At 37.8% G+C, this 27,981-nt stretch overlaps 1 protein-coding gene across 1 annotated transcript in view; it reads right to left on the bottom strand.

Annotated features, from left to right (window-relative positions):
- Zc4h2 (zinc finger C4H2-type containing) overlaps positions 1-27,981 on the bottom strand; it is a 53,908-nt gene that overhangs the window by 10,278 nt on the left and 15,649 nt on the right. Inside the window, exons 2-3 of the mRNA XM_020157555.2 lie at positions 6,432-6,603; positions 191-363 (exon numbers count right to left, since the gene is read on the bottom strand). Coding sequence (XP_020013144.1) covers positions 191-363; positions 6,432-6,603 — 345 coding nt within the window. The remainder of the gene's footprint in view (positions 1-190; positions 364-6,431; positions 6,604-27,981) is intronic.

Raw genomic sequence — 27,981 nt, 5'->3', positions numbered from 1 at the left:
ATATATATATATATATATATATATATATATGCCTTTGTGTGAGTGTGTGTGTCTCTTTGTCCGTGTGTGTGTGTGTGTGTCTCTTTGTCCGTGTGTGTGTGTGTGTGTGTGTGTGTGTGTCTCTTTGTCCGTGTGTGTGTGTGTATGTGTGCCTATGTGGTATGTTAGGGACAGGGGGCAGGGAGCTTACTCCAGGGAGAGTTTCTCCTCCTCTTCACACAAATCAGGAAGCCTCTGTAGACCCAAAGTCATGCGCAGGGCATCTACATGTTCCTTCAGTGGCTTATATTCATCATGCAGTCGCCGGGTAGACTCTAGCAACTTGTTCAGGTCATTCTCAGACTGTTTGATGGTGTTTTCCATCTGGAAAATAGAGTAGGGTAGGCATAAAGAAAAGATCCCAAAGTTCTAAAAGAGGCTTTATAATTGACTGGATAATAGCACAAACTCCAGTTAGACCAATCTATGTTGAAGATCTTGACCTGTCATCTTCTTTCTACATGACTCTAGTCAAGACTCAGTTTCTTTTTTTTGGACAGGGGTTTGAACTCAGGGCTTCAAGCTTGCGAAGCAGGCACTCTACCACTTGAGCCACACTTCCAGTTCTAGCCTCAGTTTCTTAATCTCTATAATGATGAGAATTTAATAGTGTATACCTCATGCAATCTTGGGGAAGACTGAATGATCAAACTCATACAAAGCACTCAATACAAGGGCTAACTGAGTAAAACCTCAATAATTGTAATTATTATTCAAATATAGCATCTTAGAACTGGAGTGGCCTTTAGTGTTCACTTAGTTCACCCTACCATCATTTTACAAGTCAGAGAACTGAGGGTCAGAAAGAAAGGGCTTCCCCAGGAAGATACTAAAGGACAAAGGTTGTATAAAGATTCAGAACTTCTGTCTTCCAGAACACTGACTTTTCTTCTAGGTCAACTGTTCTCAAAATATGTTTGCCAGATACAGATCAGCAGCATCAGTATCATTTGAGAACTCAGAAATGGAAATGCTCAGGCATTAACCCAAACTATATGGGACTAGAAGCTCTGGGGTGGTGTTGAGGCAGGCTTAGATAGGAAAAGTTTGGGAATCTTAATACATATATGACTTAATATTATATTTCAGGTTGAACATTATTCTCTTTCTCTGAGCCTTTTTTTATTCGTTAAGTTCTAGTGTTACTTTTTCTTTCTTTCATTTTATCATTTTTACATTTACTTACATGTGCATACATTGTTTGGGCCACCTCGTCCCCTCCGGCCCCCATCCCCTGCTTCCGGGCAGAACCTGTTCCACCCTCTTGTTCCCCAATTTTGATGAAGAGAAAACATAAGAGACAAGAAGAAAGACATAGCATTTTTGCTATCTTGAAATAAAGATAGCTATACAGAGAGATTCCTAGTGTTGCTTCCATGCACTTGTGCATTGCAACCCACTTTGGCTCATCTCTCCAGACCTCTTCACTACTTCCTGGCCACCTTCCCATAGTGGCCTCTGTCAGTTTAAGATTATTATATTCACTTCTCTACAGGGAGCACATCAAACACTTTCAAGTTTTAGGTTTCTTTCCCTTTCCCTATTCCTCCCATGTGCATTCTCCCCTTAGTGTGTGACCCATGTCCAATAATATTACTGCATTAGTTTTAGGTCTGTAATCTGCATATGAGGGCAAATAGGCGATTTTTGGCTAACTTCACTTAAGATGATGTTTTCCAGTTCCATCCATTTACTTGTGAATGACAAAATTTAATTCTTCTTTGTAGCTGAGTAAAATTCCATTGTGTGTAAGTACCACATTTTCTTAATCCATTCATCGGTAGTGAGGCATCTTGGCTGTTTCCATAGCTTGACTATTGTGAATAGTGCTGCAATAAACATGGGTGTGCAGGTGCCTTTGTAATTACCTGAGTCACATTCCTTTGGGTATATCCCTAGGAGTGATGTTGCTGGATCATATGGCAGATCTATGTTTAGTTTTTTAAGAAGCCTCCATATTGTTTTCCAAAGTGGTTGTACTAGCTTACATTCCCACCAGCAGTGTATGAGGGTTGCTTTTTCCCTGTGTCCTCGCCAACATTTGTTATTGGTGGTGATCTTGATGGTAGCTATTTTAACAGGAGTAAGGTGGAATCTTAGTGTGCTTTTGATTTGCATTTTCTTTATGGCCAAGGATGGTGAGCATTTTTTTCATGTGTTTTTTTTGGCTATTTGGACTTTTTCCTTTCTGTTTAGTTCAGTTGCCCACTTCTTTATTGGTTCATTAATTTGGGGGGAGTTTAGTTTTTTGAGCTCCCTGTATATTCTGGTTATCAGTTCTTTGTCTGATGTATAGCAAGCAAATGAGTGTGTGGTCTCTTCAATTTAGAGACCATTTCTTTTGCTGTGCATTATATTTTTAATTTCATGTAGTCCCATTTATCCATCCTTTCTCTTAGTTGTTGGGCTACTGGAGTTCTACTGAGAACGTCCTTGCCTATACCTATTGCTTACAGAGTATTCCCTTGCTCTTTCATGTACTAACTGCAAGGTTTTGGGTCTGATATTAAAGTCCTTAATCTACTTTGAGTTGATACTAGTACAGAGTGATGGGCATGGATCTAGTTTCAGTTTTCTGCAGGCAGATAACCACTTTTCCCAACAACATTTGTTGAAGAGGCTGTCTATTCTCCACCGTACGTTTTTGGCGCCTTTGTCAAAAATAAGGTGGATTCATATCTGGGTCCTGTATTCTGTTCCACTGGTCTTCATATTTGTTTTTGTGCCACTACCATGCTGTTTTTATTGCTATGGCTCTGTAGTATAGTTTGAAGTCGGGTATTGTGATACCTCCAGCATTGCTCTTCTTGCTGAGTATTGCCTTGGCTATTTGCAGTCTCTTGTGTTTCCATATAAATTTAATGGTAGATTTTTCAATCTCTTTGGTGAATGTCATTGGGATTTTGATGTGAATTGCATAGAACATGTAGATTGCTTTTGGTAGTATAGCCATTTTACTATGTTGATCCTGTCAATCCATGAGCATGGGAGCTCTTTCCATGTTCTGCAGTCTTCCTCAATCTCTTTCTTCAGTAATTTGTAGTTCTCCACGTAGAGGCCATTTACATCCTTCATTAAGTTTATTCCTAGGTATTTGATTTTTTTGAGGCTATTGTAAATGGAATTGTTTTCCTATATTCTTTCTCAATTTTTTTCATTGTTGGTGTATAGAAAGGCTACTGGTTTTTGTAAGTTGATTTTGTATACTGCTACATTACTGAAGCTGTTTATGGTGTTTAGGAGTTTTTGGGTGGAGCTTTTTGGGTCTTCGAGGTATAGGATCATGTCATCTACAAATAGAGATACTTTGCTATTTCTTTACCTATTTGTATTCCTTTTATTTCTTCGTCTTGCCTTATTGCTCTGGGTAGGAATTCCAGGACTACGTTGAATAGGAGTGGAGAGAGTGGGCACCCTTGTCTCATTCCTGATTTTAGGGGAAATGGTTTCAGTTTTTCCCCATTAAGTATGATGTTGGCTAATAGTCTGTCATATATAGCCTTTATAATATTGAGGTACATTCCTTCTATTCCTAGTTTTCTTAGAGCTTTTATCATGAAGTGGTGTTGAATCTGATCCAAGGCTTTTTCTGCATCTATTGAGATGATCAAGTGGTTTTGTCTTTGCTTCTATTAATGTGCTGCATTACATTTGTTGATTTGCATATGTTGAACCATCCCTGCATCCCTGGGATGAAGCCGATATGGGCATGGTGAATGATCTTTCAGCTATGTTGGATTCAGTTTGCCATTATTTTATTGAGGATTTCTGCATCAATGTTCATTCAGGAGAGTGGCCTGTAGTTCTCCTTTTTGGATGTGTCCTTGTCTGGTTTCAGGATGAGTGTAATGCTGGCTTCATAGAATGAATTAGGCAGTGTTCCTTCCCTTTCTATTTTGTGGAAAAGTTTAAGGAGTGTTGGTATTAGTTCTTTAAAGGTCTGGTAGAGTTCAGCAGAGAATCCATCAGGTCCTGGACTTTTCTTTTTTGGGAGACTCTTTATTGCTGCTTCAATTTCATTTTGTGTTATAGACATGTTTAGGTGGTTAATATCCTCTTGGTTCAGTTTTAGATGGTCATAAGTATCTAGAAATTTGTCCATTTCTTTAAGATTTTCCCATTTATTGGAATATAGGTTCTCAAAAGTAGTTTCTCATGATTCCCTGGATTTCCTTGGTGTTTTTTGTTATGTCCCCTTTTGTGTTTCTGACTTTACTAATTTGGGTGTTTTCCCTCCTCATTTTAGTCAGATTTGCCCAGGGCTTGTCAATCTTGTTTATTTTTTCAAAGAACTAGCTCTTTGTTTCATTGACTCTTTGTATGGTTTTTTGGTTTCTATTTCATTAATTTTGGCCCTCATTTTTATAATTTCTCTCCTTCTGCTTGTTTTGGGTTTTGCTTGTTCTTGTTTTTCTAGGAGTTTGGAATGTAGCATTAGATCTTTCTGTCCTTTTAATTTTTGTGCTTATGGTCATAAACTTTCCTCTTAGGACTGCCTTTCCTAGATCCCATAGGTTCTAGTAGGTGGTGTTTTCATTTTCATTAGCTTCCAGGAATCTTTTGATTTCCTCTCTTATTTCTTCTATGAACCACTGATTGTTGAGTAATGTGTTATTCAGCCTCCATGTATTTTGCATATTTTCTGTTGTTGTTTTTGTTGTTGAGTTCTAGTTTTAATTCATTGTGATCAGATAGAATGCAGGGGGTTATTTCTACCTTCTTATATTTGCTGAGGCTTGCTTTGTGCCCTAAGATATGATCTATTTTGGAGAAAGTTCCATGGGCTGCCGAGAAGAATGTGTACTGTGCTATTGAGGGATGAAGTATTCTGTAGGCATCAGTTAGGTCATTTGATTTATGGTGTCATTTAGTTCTAGAATTTCTTTATTGATTTTTTGTTTGGATGACCTATCTATTGGTGATATAGGAGTATTAAAGTCTCCCACTACCACCATGTTGGAGTCTATATGTGCTTTTAAGTCCTTTAGTATATGCTTGATTAAATTGGGTACACTAACGTTGGGTGCATATAGGTTGATAATTGTTATTTCCTTTTGGTGTATTTCCCCTTTTATTAGTATGAAGTGTCCTTTTTTTATCTCATTTGATCAATGTAAGTTTGAAGTCTACTTTGTTTGATATAAGTATTGCTACTCCTGCCTGTTTTGGGGAGCCTCTCTGAGCCTTTCTTTTTCAATTACAAATATGTATAGGTTATTCACACCCTGGTCCAGGGACAATGCAAACCACTTTAGCTCAGGAACCACCCATGCCCCTCCCCATTCATCAATTACTGGTGGTCAGGAATCACCAGGTTTTTCCCCTCCCTGTAGGTTAGCGTAGGGTTGAAAAGTACCTGGAAAGAGAAAAACTCTCTCTCCTTCAGCCTCATACCTGGTCTACCATGGCTGTTTCTAACTTTTTCCATAACTTTTAATAAACCCCATTATCTCCCTTACTACACCCACATGTCCTGCCTGGATGCTTCCATGTGGGACACAAAGAATTTGGGAATCTTCTGACCAGAGACTACGTGAGCCAACAAAAGTATCTCACATTTTGTGTTTTACACAAGCCCTCCAGGTGATTCTGATATTCTAATCCGAGATCCACTGGCCTGAATCTTCAACCCCTCTGTGGCAAATATCTTGTTTACTTCATTGTCTCTGTATCCCTCCTTAGCTATAATTTCTCATGAGACCCAGAATCCTGTGATCTCTAACATAGAAAATCCCAAGGGCTTACTGTACAAACCTCATTTATATTTTCGTTAAGATCCTAGGTCTGACAACATCAGGAAATGACTAATGCCACAGAATTGAGTTTCTCAAGAATAAAAACACCATCAAAAAGGAATCAAAAATATTGTCATGGGCTCTAAGGATTAGAAAGGACCTTATAAATCAGCACCTCCAACCTACTTCCTAGTGAAAGAATCACCAATACAGCAGCCTAGAGTCTGTTTGAATAACTCCAAAAGAGGGGATCTTATTTCAATAGAGACAGTTTCCCATGTTCCAAGAGTCTCTGAAAGAGAAACTTTAATGAGGGTGCTCCACTTTGGTAGGTATGCAGAGATGATTTGTTCATTCTGTTTGGAAGTTTTGCAATACCTTAAGCTATACCCCAGAGGTAGATGCCTAGTCTACTTTTCCACAAGGATATTTCTTAACTCTCAGACTTCCAGAATAAGAGCACATCAGAACTAAAAGAGCCCTAGGAGGTTTCTGACTCCCTCTCATAGTACAGAGAGGAAAAAATGAAGCCCAGAAAGAAGGAACTTTTCCAGTGATGTTAGTCACTCAGTGACAGAGTGAGGGCCTGTCTCAGAACTCCTGGATTCTTCCACTACCCAACATTGTAATGCCTGTTCCCTGAGGGTGGCCACATACCACATTGATGTCAGCATGGATCAGTCGAAGTTCCTCCACATGAGCCATCTTCTCCTGTAGCAGTAGGTCCATCTCTTGTTTATATTCCTTCAGGTGCCTCTCCTCTGACTCAAGTGCCTCAAACTCAGCCTTCAAACGGGCTTTGATCTTCTCCATCTGCAGGGTTTTGTTCCTGCAATTTCCCAGAAGCAGAAAACAGGTCAGCAGAAGAAGTGAGGGAAATAGAAATGAAGAACAGAGTTAGGCCCTGAGCCAGGGCATTCTTTTAAAGCCATCATTTCAAACCTTCCACTCTCAGGTAGAGTCAACCAGAAGCCATCCCAAGAAAAGTTAGGAGATGCTTTCTAAGACAAAAACTCACTGCTTTACAAGTGGGGTAATTTTTTTCCCTTGGGGCATTTGCAAATATGGGGCAGATTTTGGGATTAATTCAAGGGAGAACACTAGTGACATTTAATGCACATGTGACAGAGGTACTAAATAGCCTCTCAACGCACAGGAAAGTTCCACACCACAAAGAACTCCCACCCAACATGCCAACAGGAATCTTTTGAGAAACTCCAGAGGGGCACTATCCAATAAACTTTCTGAAGTGATGAAAATGTTTTGTATCTGCAATTTCCGAAACAGTAGCCCTAGGCACACGTGGTGGCTAATGAGCACTTGAAATGTAGCTAGTGCAATTGAGGAACTGTATTTTCTTTTTTTATTTCTCCTCCTCCTTCTCCTCCTCCTTTTTTACTGCAGATTGAACTCAGGGCCTCACACTAGGTAAGTGCTCTATCACATGAGCCATGTCCCCAGCCATTTTGTTTTGTTTCAACAGCACTGGGGTTTGAACTCAAGGCCTCACACTTGCTAGGCAGCCACTCTACCATTTAGCACACCTCTAGACTGTCTACTCATCAGGAAGAGAATTATTGTGGGTCATTTCTTTCATTAAAAAAAAACCAAAGATTAACTCAAGATGGCAGCTAGAGGGAGGAGGCAGAAAGTGTGCTTCCTAAAGTAAAATCTTGGAGAGATGCTGGAGATACACCTTGCAAGAAAAACCACCAAGAAGACGCAAAACTTCGACACCTCCACACCCCCAGCCCACGCATAGCATCTCCACTCCATGTTAAATGGAGAAACTAGGAGGGCTCCCATGCCGCCAGATGCCAGCTCCTATCCTGCTTGGGAGAAGCAGACCACCAGGTGAGCTAAGCAGCACATGATACTCCCACAGACAGCACAACCCCCTGGACAGACTGATCCCCACCCAGGGGGAAAAAAAGAGAAAAAAACAAACTGAATAATAAACAAGTAACTAAAAAAAAAAAGACACATAGTAAAGAGAGTGGGGCGCCCTGACCTCCGGAGAGTGGGGGAGGGGCAATCCCTCAGGCAAACTGTAAATAAACAAGCTGGCCAGAGAAAGTAGGAGTGGTGGCACCTTCCCAGCAACCTTGGAGAGGGGAAAGCTTGTAACAGTGGCTGTCAGGAGGAAAGCTCCACTGGAGGGGGGCAGGGGCAATCCATCACATGAACTGTAAATAAACAAGTGGGCTGGAAAGGCAAGAGTGGTGCCACCTCCCCCAGTGTGCTTGGAGAGAGGAAGGCATCCATCAGGGGCTAAAGTGTGGCACACTCCACTGGAGAGTGGGGGAGGGGCACCTCCCCATACGAACTTTAAATTAAAAAAGACTGCAATTGCAACAGGCGGGTAGGGCTGTATACTGGAGAAAACAAAAGGGACATGCGTCCAGGAGAACTCTAACTGAACCAAGAGGAAATTAAACACCTGAATAGATCTATAACACAAAATGAAATTGAAGCAGCAATCAAGAATCTCCCAAAAAACAAAAGTCTAGGACCTAATGGATTCTCTGTTGAATTCTATCAGACCTTTAAAGAAGAACTGACACCAACCCTCCTTAAACTGTTCCACAAAACACTGTTTTTGTGCCAGTACCATGCTGTTTTTATTGCTATTGGTTTGTAATATAGTTTGAAGTTGGGTATTGTGATACCTCCAGTGTTGTTCTTTTTACTGAGTATTGCCTTGGCTATTTGTGGCCTCTTGAGTTTCCATATAAATTTAATGGTAGATTTTTCAATCTCTTTAATGAATGTCATTGGAATTTTGATGGGAATTGCATTAAACATGTAGATTAATTTTGGGAGTATAGACATTTTTACTATGTTGATTCTAACAATCCATGAGCATGGGAGATCTCTCCACTTTCTATAGTCTTCCTCAATCTCTTTCTTCAGAAGTTTATAGTTTTCCTTGTAGAGGTCATTCACATCTTTTGTTAGGTTTACACCTAGGTATTTGATTTTTTTTGAGGCTACTGTAAAAATACAAAGGGAAGGAAAACTGCCTAACACATTTTATGAAGCCAGTATTACACTCATCCCAAAACCAGGCAAAGACACCTCCAAAAAGGAAAACATAGGCCAATCTCCTTAATAAACATTGATGCAAAAATCCTCAACAAAATAATGGCAAACCAAATTCAACAACACATCAAAAAGATCATTCACCATGACCAAGTAGGCTTCATCCCAGGAATGCAGGGGTGGTTAAACATAGGAAAATCAATCAATGTAATAACCCACATTAACAGAAGCAAAGACAAAAACCACTTGATCATCTCAATAGATGCAGAAAAAGCCTTTGATAAGATCGAACACCATTTCATGATAAGAGCTCTAACAAAACTAGGAATGGAAGAAAAGCACCTCAACATTATAAAAGCTATATATGACAAACCTACACCCAACATTATACTTAATGGTGAAAAACTGAAACCATTCCCTCTAAAATCAGGAATGAGACAAGGATGCCCACTATCTCCACTCCTATTCAACATAGTACTGGAATTCCTATCCATAGCAATTAGGCTAGGAATACAATTAGAATACAAATAGGTAAAGAAAGTGTCAAAATATCCCTATTTGCAGATGATATGATCCTATACCTTAAAGACCCAAAAAACTCTACTCAAAATCTCCTAGACACCATCAACAGCCATAGCAAGGTAGCAGGATATAAAATCAACATAGAAAAATCAAAAGCATTTCTATCACTAACAATGAACAAACTAAGAAAGAATATATGAAAACAATACCATTTACAATAGCCTCAAAAAAAATCAAATACCTAGGTGTAAACCTAACAAAAGATGTGAATGACCTCTACAAGGAAAACTATAAACTTCTGAAGAAAGAGATTGAGGAAGACTATAGAAAGTGGAGAGATCTCCCATGCTCATGGATTGTTAGAATCAACATAGTAAAAATGTCTATACTCCCAAAAGTAATCTACATGTTTAATGCAATTCCCATCAAAATTCCAATGACATTCATTAAAGAGATTGAAAAATCTACCATTAAATTTATATGGAAACTCAAGAGGCCACAAATAGCCAAGGCAATACTCAGTAAAAAGAACAACACTGGAGGTATCACAATACCCAACTTCAAACTATATTACAAACCAATAGCAATAAAAACAGCATGGTACTGGCACAAAAACAGATGAAGACCAGTGGAACAGAATAGAGGACCTGGATACGAAGCCACACAACTATAACCAACTTATCTTTGACAAAGGCGCTAAAAATATATGATGGAGAAAAGACAGCTTCTGCAAAAAAAACTGCTGGTAAAACTGGTTAGCAGTCTGCAAAAACTGAAACTAGATCCATGTTTATCACCCTATACCAATATTAACTCAAAATGGATCAAGGATCTTAATATCAGACCCCAAATTCTAAAGTTGGTAAAGGAAGAGTAGGAAATACTCTGGAACTAATAGGTATAGGCAAGGACTTTCTCAGTGGAACCCCAGCAGCTCAGTAACTAAGAGATAGCATAGATAAATGGGACTTCATAAAACTAAAAAGCTTCTGTTCATCAAAAGAAATGGTCTCTAAACTGAAGAGACCACCCACAGAGTGGGAGAAAATATTTGCCAGCTACACATCAGACAAAGGACTGATAAACAGAATATATAGGGAACACAAAGATCTAAATTCTCCCAAAATTAATGAACCAATAAAGAAATGGGCAAGTGAATTAAACAGAACTTTCTCAAAAGAAGAAATTCAAATGGCCAAAAAACACATGAAGAAATTCTGACCATCTCTAGTCTTAAAGGAAATGCAAATTAAAACCACACTAAGATTCCACCTCACCCCTTTTAGAATAGCCATCATTAGCAACACCACTAACAACAGGTGTTGGTGAGGATGTGGGGAAAAAGGAACCCTTTTACACTGCTGGTGGGAATGCAAACTAGTACAACCACTCTGGAAAAAAATTTGGAGGTTTCTTAAAAATCTAAACATAGACCTACCATATGATCTAGCAATACCACTCTTGGGGATATACCCAAAAGAATATGACACACATTATTCCAGAGGCACTTGCACACCCATGTGTATTGCAGCACTATTCACAATAGCCAAGTTATGGAAACAGCCAAGATGCCCCACTACTGATGAATGCATTAAGAAAATGTGGTATTTATGCACAATGGAATTTTATGCAGCCATGAAGAAGAATGAAATGTTATCATTCGCAAGTAAATGGATGGAACTGAAGAACATAATTCTGAGTGAGGTTAGCCTGGCCCAAAAGACCAAAAATCGTATGTTCTCCCTCATATGTGGACATTAGATCAACGGCAAACACAACAAGGGTATTGGACTTTGATCACATGATAAAGCGAGAGCACACAAGGAAGGTATGAGGATAGGTAAGATACCCAAAAAACTAGATAGCATTTGTTGCCCTCAATGCAGAGAAAGTAAAGCAGATACTTTAAAGCAACTGAGGCTAATAGGAGAAGGGGACCAGGAACTAGAGAAAAGGTTAGTTCAAGAAGAATTAACTTAGAAGGTAACACACATGCACAGGATATTAATGTGAGACAACTCCCTGTATAGCTATCCTTATCTCAACAAGCAAAAACCCTTGGTCCCTCCTATAATTGCTTATATGCTCTCTTCCACCAAATTAGAGATAAGGGCAAAATAATTTCTGCCTGGTAGCGAGGGGGTAGAGGGGATGGGGGGGTGGTAGGGGAGGGGAGGGGGCGGGGGGAAGGGTGGATAAATGATCCAAACATTGTATGCACATATGAATAAAAGAAAAAAAATTCACAAAAATAAAATAAAATAAAAAAACAAACAAAAAACTTGTCTATGGTTGTTAAACACTAACTGTATATCCTCTGGCTCAGTAATCTCACACCTGGCACTTTATTGTAATGAAATAATTCAAAAAAGCCACAGGCTAAAAGATAATGGTTTGTGGAATATGAGCAAAACTGCAATGTTTGTGACATGGAAAATGTTGAAGATAGTATTCAATTAAAAAGTATACACACTAAGATTGCAATTTCAAAATATACATGAATGTGACTAAACAAAAAAAGGAACTGGAGAAATTAGGTTTCAAGGGGCTTTAAGACCATTTGAAGTCTGCCTACAGCAGAGGGCTACAAAGTTTTGGAGGGAGGCCATTGTAAAGCATGTTGCTGTTCTCCCACTGGACCCCCAACTCCCTGGTTCTCAGGATCTGCCTAGCCATTAGCCTTTGACTCATATTTGGCACCTCTATTCTTCTGCTTCAGTAGCTGGCCTTCCCCTCTGCTCTACCCTATCTCATGGATGTTCCAACTCTATACGCTGGACTCTGGCTTCTGACATCAGGCAGCTTCTGTCTTTAATATTTTTTTCGAGCAGTACTGGGGTTTTAACTCAGGGTCTCATGCTTGCTAGGCAAGTGCTTTACCACTTGAGCAGTGCCCCACCAGCCCCTTTTTGCTTTAGTTATTTTTTTAGATAGGGTCTCATGTTCTTTGCCTGGGCAGGCCTTGGACCAAGTGATACTCCTACCTGTTCCTCCAGATTGTTGGGATTACATGTATGGACCACCACACCTGGCTAGTTTGGTGAGATGGGGGTCTCACTAACTCTTTGCCTGGGCTGGCATCAAACCACAATCCTCTGGATCTCCACCTTTCAAAGAGCTGAGATGTCTTTAGTATCAGGCTCCTGCCTCAAGACCTGTCTCTCAATGGCACAGATGCAGAGAAAGAACTGTGTTAGATGAGTCAAATCCTGGCAGTTTTTCTTTCTATACCCAAAAAAATTTTCTTTTCATGTCATTATATTGTTTTTACTTTAGAAAGGACTAAAAGGGTGGGTATTATACCATTTGTAGAGAAGAAAATGTAAACCTGCCAAGGACAAAGGGGTAGTAAATTATGTATTGGAATTTGAACCCAGGGATCTCTAATACCAAATTCCACTGCTATGGTTTGAATAAGAAATGTTCTACAACAGGCTCATGTGTTGAATGTTTTTGGTCTCCAACTGGTGGCACTATTTGGGTAAATAGTAGGAACTTTAGGAGGTAGTGCTTAGTTAGACTTACGTCAAGGGGGTGTGTCCTTAGAGCCATATGTTGCTCTGCCCCTTCCCTCTCTCCTTTCTGGTTGCCATGAGGTGAAGAACCTCCTCTGCCACCCACTGCCATGATGTTCTGCTTCACCAAGAGACAAGGACTATGGACCTTTAGAACTGTGAGCTAAGATAAATATTTTCCACCTTGTTTGTCAGATGCCAGGTATTTTTATTATATTTTTGAAAACATTTTGTTAGCAATATTAGTTATACAGGGAGGTTTCATTGTGACATTTCCATATGGGCTTACATTGTACACCTTAATTAGTTTCATCCCTTCCATCATTCTCCCTCATCCTTTCTGCCTTCTTCTTAAAACAATTTCAACAGGTTTTTGTGTTCTATTTTCATACAAGTATATAAAATATATTAACCATATTCATCCTCCTTCACCCTCTCTAATCACCCTCCCCCACCCCACTGATACTCACCCTTGAACAGGACCTGTTTTACATTCTTCATTTTTAAGTGTATATTCATTATTCAAAGGGGTTTCACCATGATATTTCACACATACGTATATTGTACTTTAATAAGATTAACCTCCTCTATTCCTCTGTTCCTCTGTCCTTCCTACCCCTTATTATTCAACAGGTTTCACTGCATTTTTTATGCCATCTTTATACATAGATGCAGTATATTTCATGTATTTCAATATTATTCACTCTTTATCATTCTCTTTTCCTCTCCTACTCCTTAGTCCTCTCAAACAGTCAAATAGTCACACTGTTGCAAACATATTATATAGAGAGAAAAAGAGAGAGGAGTGTGTGTATGCGTATATGACCACACATGTATTTACGTATATATTTATGTTTTTACATATGAGGGAAAACATGCAACCTTTGTCTTTCTGAACCTGGTTTATTTTGCTTAACATGATGATTTCTAGTTCTACCCATTTACCTGCAAACGACATAATTTCATTCTCCTTTATGGCTAAATAATATTCCATTGTGTACATTTTCTTAATCCATTCATCATTTGTAGAGCATCTAGGTTGTTTCCATACACAGCTATGATGAACAGTGCTACAATAAACATAAGTGTGCAAGTGTCTCTTGTATCTTATACTTACATTCCTTCAGTATATGCCTGGGGGTGTATAACCAAATCATATGGTAGTTCTATTTTTAGTTTTTTGAGGAACCTCCATACTGCTTTCCATAGTGGCTGCACTAATTTACATTCTGCACCAACAGTGTGTAAGAGCCCCTCTCCCACCACCCTCACCAGCATTTGTTGTTGTCTGTGGTATTCTGGTATTTGTGATAGCCATTCTGATTGGAGTGGGGTAGAATCTCTTTGTGTATTTATTAGCCATTTGTACTTTTTGAGAATTACCTATTCAGTTCATTTGCTCATTTATTAATTGTGTTCCTGATTTATTGATGGATTCTTTTTTTTTTTTTTTTGGAGTACTGGGGTTTGAACTCAGGGCCTACACCTTGAGCCACTCCATCAGTCCTTTTTTGTGAAGGGTTTTTTGAGATAGGGTCTTGCAAACTATTTGTGCTGGCTTCAAACCATGATCCTCCTGATCTCTGCTTCCTAGTAGCTAGAATTATAGGAGTGAGCCAGCTGGCAGATTCATTTTTTGAGCTCCCAGTATATTCTGGTTATTAATCCCTTGCCAGACATAGAGCTGGCAAAGATTTTCTCCCATTCTGTAAGTAGTCTTTTCAGTCCTAATTACTGTTTTCTGTATTTTGCAGAAGCTTACTAGATCCATGTTTATCATCCTATACCAATATTAACTCAAAATGGGTCAAGGATCTTAATATCAGACCCCAAACTCTAAAGTTGGTAAAGGAAAGAGTAGGAAATACTCTGGAATTAATAGGTATAGGCAAGAACTTTCTCAATGGAACCCCAGCAGCTCAGCAACTAAGAGATAGCATAGATATCCCATAGTTTTATGGGACTTCATAAAACTAAAAAGTTTCTGTTCAACAAAAGAAATGGTCTCTAAACTGAAGAGACCACCCACAGAGTGGGAGAAAATATTTGCCAGCTACACATCAGACAAAGGACTGATAACCAGAATATATAGGGAACTTCAAAAACTAAATTCTCCCAAAACTAATGAACCAATAAAGAAATGGGCAAGTGAACTAAACAGAACTTTCTCAAAAGAAGAAATTCAGATGGCCAAAAAACACATGAAAAAAATGCTCACCATCCCTAGCAATAAAGGAAATGCAAATTTTTAAAAAATTATTTTATTATTCATATGTGCATACAAGACTTGGGTCATTTCTCCCCCCTGCCCCCACTCCCTCCCATACCACCCACTCTGCCCCCTCCCTCTCCCCCCCACCCCCTCAATACCCAGCAGAAACTATTTTGCCCTTATTTCTAATTTTGTTGTACAGAGAGTATAAGCAATAATAGGAAGGAACAAGGGTTTTTGTTGGTTGAGATAAGGATAGCTATACAGGGAGTTGACTCACATTGATTTCCTGTGCATGTGTGTTACCTTCTAGGTTAATTCTTTTTGATCTAACCTTTTCTCTAGTTCCTGGTCCCCTTTTCCTATTGGCCTCAGTTGCTTTTAAGGTATCTGCTTTAGTTTCTCTGAATTAAGGGCAACAAATGCTAGCTAATTTTTTAGGTGTCTTACCTATCCTCACCCCTCCCTTGTGTGCTCTCGCTTTTATCATGTGCTCAAAAGTCCAATTCCCTTGTTGTGTTTGCCCTTGATCTAATGTCCGCATATGAGGGAGAACATACGATTTTTGGTCTTTTGGGCCAGGCTAACCTCACTCAGAATGATGTTCTCCAATTCCATCCATTTACCAGCGAATGATAACATTTCATTCTTCTTCATGGCTGCATAAAATTCCATTGTGTATAGATACCACATTTTCTTAATCCATTCATCAGTAGTGGGGCATCTTGGCTGTTTCCATAACTTGGCTATTGTGAATAGTGCCACAATAAACATGGGTGTGCAGGTGCCTCTGGAGTAACCTGTGTCACAGTCTTTTGGGTATATACCCAAGAGTGGTGTTGCTGGATCAAATGGTAGATCAATGTTTAGCTTTTTAAGTAGCCTCCAAATTTTTTTCCAGAGTGGTTGTACTAGTTTACATTCCCACCAACAGTGTAAGAGGGTTCCTCTTTCACCACATCCTCGCCAACACCTGTTGTTGGTGGTGTTGCTAATGATGGCTATTCTAACAGGGATGAGGTGGAACCTTAGTGTGGTTTTAATTTGCATTTCCTTTATTGCTAGAGATGGTGAGCATTTTTTCATGTGTTTTTTGGCCATTTGAATTTCTTCTTTTGAGAAAGTTCTGTTTAGTTCACTTGCCCATTTCTTTATTGGTTCATTAGTTTTGGGAGAATTTAGTTTTTGAAGTTCCCTATATATTCTGGTTATCCGTCCTTTGTCTGATGTGTAGCTGGTAAATATTTTCTCCCACTCTGTGGGTGTTCTCTTCAATTTTGAGACGATTTCTTTTGATGAGCAGAAGCTTTTTAGTTTTATGAGGTCCCATTTATCTATGCTATCTCTTAGTTGCTGTGCTGCTGGGGTTTCGTTGAGAAAGTTCTTACCTATACCTACTAACTCCAGAGTAAGGAAATGCAAATTAAACCCCTGTTAGAATAGCCATCATTAGCAACACCACTAACAACAGGTGTTGGTGAGGATGCGGTGAATGAGGAACCCTCTTACACTGTTGGTGGGAATGTAAACTAGTACAACCACTCTGGAAAAAAATTTGGAGGCTACTTAAAAATCTAAACATTGATCTACCATATTATCCAGCAATACCACTCTTGGGGATATACCCAAAAGAATGTGACACAGGTTACTCCAGAGGCACCTGCACACCCATGTTTATTGCAGTACTATTCACAATAGCCAAGTTATGGAAACAGCCAAGATGCCCCACTACTGATGAATGCATTAAGAAAATGTGGTATTTATACACAATGGAATTTTATGTAGCCATGAAGAATGAAATGTTATCATTCGCACGTAAATGGATGGAATTGGAGAACATCATTCTGAGTGAGGTTAGCCTGGCCCAAAAGACCAAAAATCATATGTTCTCCCTCATATGTGGACATTAGATCAAGGGCAAACACAACAAGGTGATTGGACTTTGATCACACAATAAAGCGAGAGCACACAAGGAAGGTATGAGGATAGTTAAGACACCCAAAAAACTAGATAGCATTTGTTGCCCTCAACGTGGAGAAACTAAAGCAGATACTTTAAAGCAACTGAGGCCAATAGGAGAAGGGGACCAGGAACTAGAGAAAAGGTTAGTTTGAGAAGAATTAACTTAGAAGATAACACACATGCACAGGATATTAATGCGAGTCAACTCCCTGTATAGCTGTCCTTATCTCAACTAGCAAAAACCCTTGGTCCTTCCTATTATTGCTTATACTCTCTCTTCAACAAAATTACAGTTAAGGGCAGAATAGTTTCTACCTGGCAGAGAGGGGTAACGGGGGGGGTAAGGGAGGGAGCAAGGGGGGCTAAGGGAGGGTGCGGGAAAAAGGGGGGAGAAATGACCCAAACATTGTATGCACATATGAATAAAATAAAAACTTAAAATAAAATTATTTGAATAAAAAAAAAGAAGCTGATTAGTTTGATGCAGTTTCACTTGTCAATCCTTTCTCTTATTTGCTGAGCTATTGGAGCTCTATTCAAGTTATTACCTGTCCTATGTGTTGCAGTGTTTTCCCTATTCTTTTATGTAGTAGTTTTACAGTTTCACTTCTTACATTAAGATGTCTGATCTGCTTTGAATTGATACTAGTATACAGTGAGAAAATGAGATCTAGTTTCAGTCTTCTACATGTGGATATCCAGTTTTCCAAGCACCATTTGTTGAAGTGGCTATCTTTTCTTTTACATATGTTTTTGGCTTCTTTGTCAAATGTTAAATGGCTATAGCTGTGTGGATTTGTCTCTGGGACTCTGTACCATAGGTCTTCATGGTGTCTACTTTTATGCCAATACCAAGCTATTTTTATTACTCTAGCTCCATAGTATTATCTGAAGTCACAGCAATGCAAAGATAATGAATATACCTACATATCACCCACTACTCCACAATACCTTTGACTGAGGATACTGAATCCAAAGTGAATAAACATAGCAAGTGTTCTTGGTATAGCTGCTGAACTATCTTACAGGGGAGTGAACTGGTTTTTATTGGTCAATTACTATGTATTTAGATTCCCTTCTATCTAAATTTCTATTCTTCTCATCTTCTAGGATATGCTGAATAATCTAAATTTGCCTACCCCTTCCCCAGTTTTACAGATGGGAAAACTAAGATTCACATTGGTATAGTATCTCACCCTGATTCATATAGACAGTTAATGCAGTGCGGTGCCAAGAATCCATTTCTGTAGGTAGAGTCACATAGTGAAAGAAGCATGTACTTTAAAGTAATATCTTGGTATCAATCCTGATTCTGCACTTGACTAGCTATTTGCATTTGGACAATAATAACAACTACAATATTTTAACTATATTTATTGAGTACCTATTAAGTACCAAATATAGAAGGTTTACATATATATGTATGTGTGTATGTATATGTATGCATGTATTCATTCAATAAATATTTATTGAATACCTATGATGTGCCAGGCACTGTACCAGATGCTAGGGATAGAGCAGAGAACAGGACAATATATGGATAGAAGCTTCATCTAATTTGAAAAACAGACCCTAAACACATAGTTATATGTAAAGTCACAACATAAGTAGTAGGAAGGAGATAAAGAATGCAATGGAACAACACAACACAGAGCCCTAATATAGCATGAAGAATACTGTAGCATTAAGAGAGCAGTTGGGAGAAGGTTCCCTGAGAACTGAGGATGTGACATTCCAGTTGAAACCTGAAGAATGAGTAGGAGTTAGCTGTTGAGTGCAGGCAGACACAGAGGAGAGCAGTCCAGGCAGCAAGAAAAGCAGGAACAATGAACAATGGCCACAGGCAGAAAATATGGCACACTGAAAGAACTAAACAAAGACCTGTGTGGCTCAACCATCCACTAAAAGAGAGGAGGGACCTAGAAGAAACTAGGGAGTTTGGCAAAGGTCAGAACACAGCTTGGAAACTCAGATGAATTAGACCTTTCATTCGCAGAAGAAGGAGGAATGTTGAAATTTTAAGCAGTAAGAAAGTAACATTATCTAGTCATCTTACCTCACTTCTCTCAATCTTAGCTTCCTCAAAAGTAACACAGGAATAATGCTGTTTATTCTACTTTATAGGTCATGTGATGAGCAATGAATACACTAACACGTGTAAAGTTCCCACGCAGACTATGTGGCATGTGGTGGGCAGTCAACACAATAGTGCTCTTCCCTCCCTACTCTTCTACCATAGATATCACCTTCACCACAGTGGTTTGGACTTTTGTTAGAAAGAGCTTACAACAAGCACAGTTTGTGTGTGTGTGTGTGTGTGTGTGTGAGTGTGTGTGTGTGTGTGTACACACCAGCATCATTAGCCAAGTATATTAGTAGTTACAAAAATCAAAATAAGAGTCATTAGCATAAGCACCTTATAATGTCAACATAAATTCTATGGGACCAAAACAAGCCTTCCTAATTTATAATCAATGTTACAATGGCAATGACTACCACAAGATGAAATGAGAAATGAGAGTTTTCTCCCACTGATACTTAATAGAAATTAGTAGTGAAGTTATACTTCCTTCCTCCATGCCTATTTCTGTTTACAGAACTCCATCTTGTAGGGCAGGAGATATTTCAATCCAAGATTAAGTAAAAATAAACCAAAGGTTTTTTTACATGATGGTGTCATGGTTAAGTGCTACCTGGGCATGGAAAATCAGAGGCACAAATCTTTCTCAAAGCATCAGGGGCACAGTAACAAGGACCAAATATTTCACATTTCTAAGCGATTATAAATAATGTTGTATTTTAATCATGGTTTTGTTTTTAATTATGGCTTCCACTTGCTTATTGCTAGTATATAAAATTACAATTGGTTTTTGAACACTGAATTTGTATCCTGAACTCACTTATTAGCACTAGAAAGTTTCATCAAAATTTGCCTTTTTAAAAGATTTCTTGGGATTTCCTACATAGACAATCATGTCATCTGCAAATAAGTACAGTTTTCTTCCTTTCCATCAGCATACCTTTTATTTACTTTCTTACTAACTGTCCTGCCTAGAATTTCTAGTACTATATTGAATAGCAGTGCTGAGAGTGGACATGCTTGCTTTCTTTGATCTTTGAGGGATAGGATTCATTCTTTCCCAATTAAGTATAATGTAGGGTGTAATACAGTGTAAGGTAGATGCCATTATTGAGGACATTCTCTTTCATTCCTAGTTTTCTAAGAGATTTTATCATAAATGTGTGTTGAATTCTGTCAAGTGTTTCACCTGCATCAATTGACATGATCATGTCTTTTTTCTTCTTTAACTGTTCAGTGACACATTGATTTTTGAATAATTAGCTGGCTTTGCAGCTCTGGAATGAATCTTACTTAGACATGGTATAGGAGTCTTTTTATATATTGCTGAATCCTATTTTCTAATATTTTGATAAAGATTTTTGCATCTATATTTATGAGGGATATGAGTCTGTAGTTTTCATATAATGTCTTAGTCTAGAATTGGTATCAAGGTAATACTAACTTCAAAAGATGAACTGGGAAGTATTCTTTACACTACTTCTTTCTGGACAAGACTGTGAAGCACTGTGTTAATTCTTTATAAATGTTTGGAAAATTCTCCAATGAAACCATCTAGACCCAGAGATTCCACTTTTGAATCCTCACTTTCTCTCTTTCTTTCCCTCTTTCTTTTTTCCTGACTACCATGAATTGAGCAATTCTGATCCACCACACACTTCTTACCATGATATTATACCTCACTTGTAGAAACAAGAGAGCATTAATCGGAAACTCATAAAACCATGAATCAAAATAAACATTTCCTCCCCCTTTTAAATTGTTTTTCCTCAGGTATTTTGTCACAGCTGACTAACATACATTTTTTAAAAATTGAAGGTTTGTGGCAATCTTGTGTTGAGCAAGTCTATGGGCACCATTTTTACAATACCATATGCTTACCTTTTCTTGTGTCACATTTTTATAATTCTTGCAGTATTTCAAACATTTTCATTATTATTATATCTTTTTATGCTGATCTTCCATCAGCGATCTTTAATGTCACTACTGTGATTATTTTGGGGTGCCACAAACCATGCTCATATAAGACAGAAAATATAATTTACGAATAGTCTGTATATAGTGACTGTTCTACCAATCAGCTGTTCCACCATCTCTCTCCCTCTCCTCATATCTCCATATTCTCTACACATAATAATTCTTAAATCAGGCCAATTAATAATTCTATCAGGTCCACTAAGTGTTCAAATGAAAGGAAGAGTCACATGTCTCTCACTTTAAATCAAAATCTAGAAATAATTAAACCTGGTTAGGAAAGCATGTTGAAAACAAAGATAGGACAAATTCTAGGCCTCATATGCCAAACAGTCAGCTGAGTTGCGAATGCAAAAGAAAAGTTATTCAAGGAAATTAAAAGTGCTACTTCAGTAGACCACATTACTGATAAGAAAGTGAAACCACATTTCTGCTGATACAAAGTTTTAGTCCTCTGGTTAGATGAATAAACCAGCCACAAGATCCCCTTAAGCCAAAGTATAATCCAGAGCAATACCTAAACTCTCTTCAATTCTATGAAGGCTGAGAATGGAGAGGAAGCTGCAGAAGAGTTTGATGCTAATAGAGATTGGTTCCTACAACATAAATAGGCTAAGTGAAGGAGAAAGTGTTGATATAGAAGCTGCAGTAAGCAAGCCAGATCTAAGATAATTGACAAAAGGGGCCACACATTGAACTACAGATTTTCAGTGTTAGATGAAACAGAATTATATTGGAAGAAAATGCTTTCTAGGATTTCATAGCTAGAAGTCAATGTCTGGTTTCAAAGGCAGGTTGATTCTCATGTTAGAAGCTAATATAGCTAGTGAGTCTAAGTGAAAGCCAAGCTCACTTATATTCCAAAAATCTTAGGGCCTTTAAGAATTATTCTAAGCCCAGTTATGCAGGAGGTGGAGATAGGAAGATTTTGGTTAGAGTTCGCTCTGGGCAAAATTATTGTGAGACCTACCTGAAAAAGAAACCAAAAGCAAAAAGGACTGTGGGTGTGGCTCAAGTGGTAGACTCTAGCAATTATAAGCCCAGAGTTTGATCTCTGGTACTGCAAAAAAAAAAAAAAAAACCTAAAAAATTTACACTAAACTTACTCTGCCTGTGCTCTGCAAATGGAACAAAGCTTGGATGACAGTATATCTCTTTACAACATGATTTACTGAATATTTTAAGCCTATTGTTGAGAATTACCACTCAGAAAAAAAAGGTTCCTTTCAAAATATTACTGGTCATTAACAATGCACCTGGTTAGTCAAGAGCATTGGTGGAGATGTACAATGAAATTAATGTTTTCATGCCTACTAATACATCATTCACTGTGTAAACCAAAAACCAAGGAATAATTTCAATTTTCAAGTCTTACTATTTAAGAATTACATTTCATATGCTACAGCTGCCATGGCCTTGGCAAAGTAAATTCAAAACCTTCTAGAAAGAATTCACCATTATACATGTTAATAAGAACATAAGTCGGATGGAACTGGAGAACATCATCTTAAGTGAAGTTAGCCAGGTTCAGAAGGCCAAAAGCTGCATGTTTTCTCTTATATATGGAATACAGACCTAATACAAACACAGCAATATTATGAAAAACAGGTCACACTAAGGGAAGGTCACATATGAGAGAGGGAGGGTAAAAGGAAGTTAAGAAGGTGAATGTGGTTGATGCACTCTCTATACAAGAATGAATATAGAATTTTTAAACCTGTTGAAATCACCATAAGAAGGGGACTGAGGTAGAAAGAAGAAAAATAGAGGAGCTGAACCAATTTGGGTTATAATACATATATATATGGAAATGTCACAAAGAAACTCCTTGTGTAGCTATTTTACACAAACAAAAATGTCTTTTTTTTTCTTTTACAAAATCAAGAACAGGAGAGCAAAACAGGTCATGCCTAAGGAGTAGGGGGGAGGATGTGGGGAAAGGGTATAGAAGGGTGAATATAGTACAAATACTGTGTACACATGTAAGAAAATGGAAAAATGAGACTTGTAGAAACTATTCCAGGAATGGGGTGGAGGGGATAAAGGAGAATGGTGGAGGGGGTGAATTCAAGTATGATAGATTTGATATGTTGTAAGAACTTTTGTAAATGCCACAATGTACCCCCACCCAGCACAACAATAAAAAATGGATATTAGTGATTCACAGAAGGAGGTTAATTCCAACATTGATTCTAACTCTCATGGATGACTTCAGTGAAGGAAGTAACTGCAAATGTAATGGAATAGCAAGAAAACTAGAATTAGAAATAGAGCCTGAAGGATGTAACTGAATTCCTGTAATCTCATAAGAAAACTTTGTAGATGAGGAGTTGCTTTTTATGGATGAGCAAAAAACAGTGGTTTCTTAAGAAAGAATCTATTCTTGGTGAAGATGTTGTGAACATTGTTGAAATGACAACAAAGGATTTAGAATATTACATGAATTTTGTTGATAAAGCAGCAGAAAAGTTTGAAAGGATAGATTCCAATTTTGAAGGAAGTTCTACAGAACCAGGCATGGTGACATACATCTGAAGTCCCAGTACTCAGGAGGCCAAGGCAAGAAGGAGGCTCACAATAGCAAAACCCTCCCTCAAAACAAACAAATAAAAAGATCTACTAGAAGCAAAATACCATCAAACAGCATCACATGCTACAGAGAAGTGTTTCATAAACGTTAAGTAAACTTAATGTTAAGAAGTTACCACAGACATTTTAATTTTCAACAACCACCACTTTGATCAGTTAGCAACCACTGACAATGAGGCAATACCTTCCATGATCATTAGTATTTTTTAATAGTAAAAATTTTTTTTTCAGTACTGGGACTTGAACTTAGGGCCTGTGACTTGAGCCACTCCACCAGCCCATTTTTATATTGGGTATTTTAGAGATAGGGTCTCATGGAACTATCTGCCTGGGCTGGCTTCGAACCTCAATCCTACTGATCTCTGCCTCCAGAGTGGCTAGGATTACAGGCATCAGCCACTGGCACCTGCCAGTAGTAAAGTATTTTTAAATTAGGACTGGCAGAGTGGTGTAAAAGTGGTAAGAGTGCCTGCCTAGCAAGTGTGAGGCCCTGAGTTCAAACTCCAGTGCCTCCAAAAAAATGTTTCTTGATTAACGTACACTGTTTCTTTTTTCTTTATTTTTATTGTTGTCTTGGGTAGGGATACACTGTGGCATTTACAAAGGTTCTTAAAATATACCAAAAATATTGTGCTTGAAATCACTGCCTCCACCATTCTCCTTTATCCCCTTCCTCCCATTTAAGAAATAGTTTCAACAGGTATCTTTTTTCCATTTACATTCATGTGAACGAAGTATTTGCACCATATTCACCCTCCTACACCATTTCCCTACCTCCTGACCCTTCCCACTGGTATCAACACCCTCTCTCCCCCAAGGCAAGACCTGTTCCGATCTCCTGTTCTCTGATTTTGCAAAAGAAAGGACTTTTTGCTTGTTTAAGATAGCTCCACAAGCAGTTTCCTTGTGGTGCTTCCATGTATATATGTATTATAGCCTAATTTGGTTCATTTTCTCTATTTTTCTTCTTTCTACTTTAGTCCCTTTCTTATGGTTGTTTCAACCAGTTTAAAATTTCTATATTTGTTCTTGTTTAGAGAGTATACGAACCATATTCATCTTAACTTCCTTCTTTTACCCTCGCCCTTTCCTGTGTGACCTCCCCTTGGCTGTGTCCTGTTTTTCATAATATTGCTGCATTTGTATTAGGTCCATATTTTGCATTTGAGACATTGTTTCTTTAGACACAATGCTATTGCATACTTAGTAGACTGTAGTGCAGTGCAAACTTTTATATGCACTAGGAAACCAAACAAAAAAATGTGTGACTCATTCTATTTCAATATTTGCCTTGTTGCAATGGTCTAGAACCAAAACCACATTATCTCTGGGTATGCCTGTATTTAATGGTGGATAAATAGTAACAGTTATGTTTTTGGATGAATTGGCCCATTTCATGTAACTTATCCCATTTACACATTTTCATAGTTGCTATCCTTTTGTTGTCTGTGGGGTCTCTAATGATATCCTGTTTCATTCCTGATGTTTCTATGTTATATCTTCTCTTTTCTTTGTTAATGCTGCTATCAGATTTTTGAATTTGATATTTTCTTTTTAAATAACTGCCTTTTTCCAGATTTCTGTATTATTAGTTTTCAATTGCATTGATTTTTTTTTTTGTTCTTATCTTTATTATATCCTGTTGTCTGTTTGCCTCGGTCTTATTTTTATTTTTCTAGTTTCTAGAGATGGGAGCTCAGATTATTGATTTGAGGAATTTACTCAGTTCTAATGTAAACATTTCATGCTCTCATAATTGCTTTTGCTATATCCTACAATTTTTGACATATTTTCATTTTCTCTCAGTTCAAGGTATTTTTATTTTCCCTGAGACTTCATCTTTAAAACACGAATGATTGATTTCTAGTTTGATTTTTATTGATGTCAGAGGACACATTCTAAATTTCAATTCTTTAAAGTTTGTTGGAGTTTGTTTTTTATCCCCAAGGCATGATCTATTTTGGTGTGCTTTCTATTGACATTTGAAAAGAATGTGTATCTTGTTCTGATTAAGTGGTGTATTCTTCTGTAAATATCAGTTAGACCCTGCTAGTAGATGGGGATATGGAGTTACATCTCATTGCTGATTTCTGGCTAGTTCTATCAAATGTTCTATCAAGAGGTGTGCTGAAGACTCCAACTATAACTGTGGGCTTATTTATTTATTCCTTCAGTTCTATCCATTTTTGTTTCATGTATTTTGCAGTTCTGTTGTTTGATACATGCACATTTTGAATTTATATACTTTTGTCACTATGCAATGTCTCTGTCTAGTAATTTTCTTTGCTACAAAGGCTAGTTTACCTGTTATTAATTTATAATTTCCAACAAAAGAAAAATAATTTATACATTCCTGTCTTCTTTTAATTAATATGTCTGTGGTATATCTTCTTCCATTCTTTATTTTCAACATACCCATATCTTTATATTTGAGGTCAGTTTCTTATAGAAAACACATAGATAGATGACCTATCAATGTCACCAGAAGATGGATGAGGAGCTCCCACAGCTTCCCAGTTTCCACAAAAAAAATTACAGGTCTTTGAGATCCATAAACATTGAAAAGCATTTCAAGGTATCTTACAACAAAGAATATCACAAGGTGAAAGCTTTAGTAATAGGATAAAGTATGGGAGGAGGGGAGAAAAAGAGAGAGAGCTTGTTCCCCACACAGGAAATGGAAGCAAAGACTCAAAATGGTGTCCCCAACATGGTCAAAGATAATGGGTCTGGGTGGCTGAAATGTCTGACAGGGAGGGGTCACCCTCCCAAATCACACCCCAAATCAGAGACAACAGGATGCTTTAGGACTCCCCTTCCCTAGATTATTTCTTTGCCCAGACAAGGATCCTTGCAGCTCCTTAACATCTCAAAGAGGAAAACAAAAACAGGTAGCTCCTCTTTGTCTCCCTGTTTCTGTAACTTAGCATCTAAAAGATGGGAGGGGGCCAGCTGCTCTGGCTCTCCTTGTTCCAATGTCAGAGTCTGGACATTTAAATATTGATTAAGATATAATTTCCCTGTCTCCTCATCTATCTATCCTGCTTCATTGTTGCTTTGGTTTTGACTTACTTTACAATTTTTTTTTATATTGGTGTATATTAATTGTATGAAGTAAGGAGTTTCATTATGATATTTCTACTAGCCCTTCTATTACTATTTCTTATCCCTCCTCTTTTAATCTTCTAGGATAATCAATGTTATCGTTGCAGTATTTAGGCTACTTAAATTTTGCATACTTTTTGATGCTAGGACTTAAGTCCACCATTCTATTTGTGTTTACTATTTGATTTCTCTCTTATTTGATTGTTTTGTTTTTGCTGCCTTCCTGTGGTTAACTGAACTTATTTGTAATTTCATTTTATCTAGTGTTTCTAGTAGATCTAATATTTTTTAGTTTTTAGTGCTTGCTCTAGGTATTTTCTTCATAATTCATTATAGGCTATGGTTTAATAATTTATTAATGTAAGTGAAGAAACATTACCTACCTTTATTCCCCTTTACCCTTCCCCATTTCTGAAATGTTTCCTATATACACTGAGATTCACAATATATAGCATCATATTATTTCTTCCACCATCAAAAATGATTAGCAAAACTGAAAAAGAGAAGGAAAGTGATCAATAATTCTAATCATATTTTTACTCTTTGTTGATTTTTCTTCCTTCCTGTTATTCCATATTTCCTTCTTACAGTATCCTTTCTTTTAAGAGAAGTTCCTTTAGCCATTATTTTAGGGTAGATTTTCTGGTGACAAATTTCATTAGTTTTCATTCATCTGAGACTATTTTAATTTCTTTCTTATTCTTCATTGGTGTTTTTGCTACACATTAAAATCTGGATTGACCGTTTTTTCAGCACTAAAAATTTTTAGATATTAACTCTAATGTGTCTTGGTGTGGGTATTTATGGAACTGTCCTGTTAGGGGTTCATAAAATGACTTGAACCTTTGGTTATATATCTCCTGAAAATTTAGGGAGTTGCCAACCATTACTTCAAGGACTTTTCCACCCTACCTTCTTTCTACTCTACCAAAAAAAAAGTGAGGCAGAGAAGGAGGATTTAGAGTTCTAGATCAGAAGTCAGTTCTAGGACAACCTGGGCTACATAGTGACAACCTGTCTCAGATGAACAAAAAGACATGTGGTGGCACATGTCTGTAACCCCAGCCCTAGGGAGGCAGATAAATGAGGATCTTGAGTTTGAGGGGCGACACTACAAGACCCTGTTTCCAAAAAATAAAAAGGCCTAATATCTTAATTCTTTATTTCATTCATTCCCTATATCCTTTATCTCCTCCCATACCATAA

Source organism: Castor canadensis, chromosome X (assembly GCF_047511655.1).
Source record: "Castor canadensis chromosome X, mCasCan1.hap1v2, whole genome shotgun sequence".
NCBI classification, from domain to species: Eukaryota; Metazoa; Chordata; class Mammalia; order Rodentia; family Castoridae; genus Castor; species Castor canadensis.
Note: the sequence above shows the minus strand (reverse complement) of the source record. Positions and strands in the feature narration are given on the sequence as shown.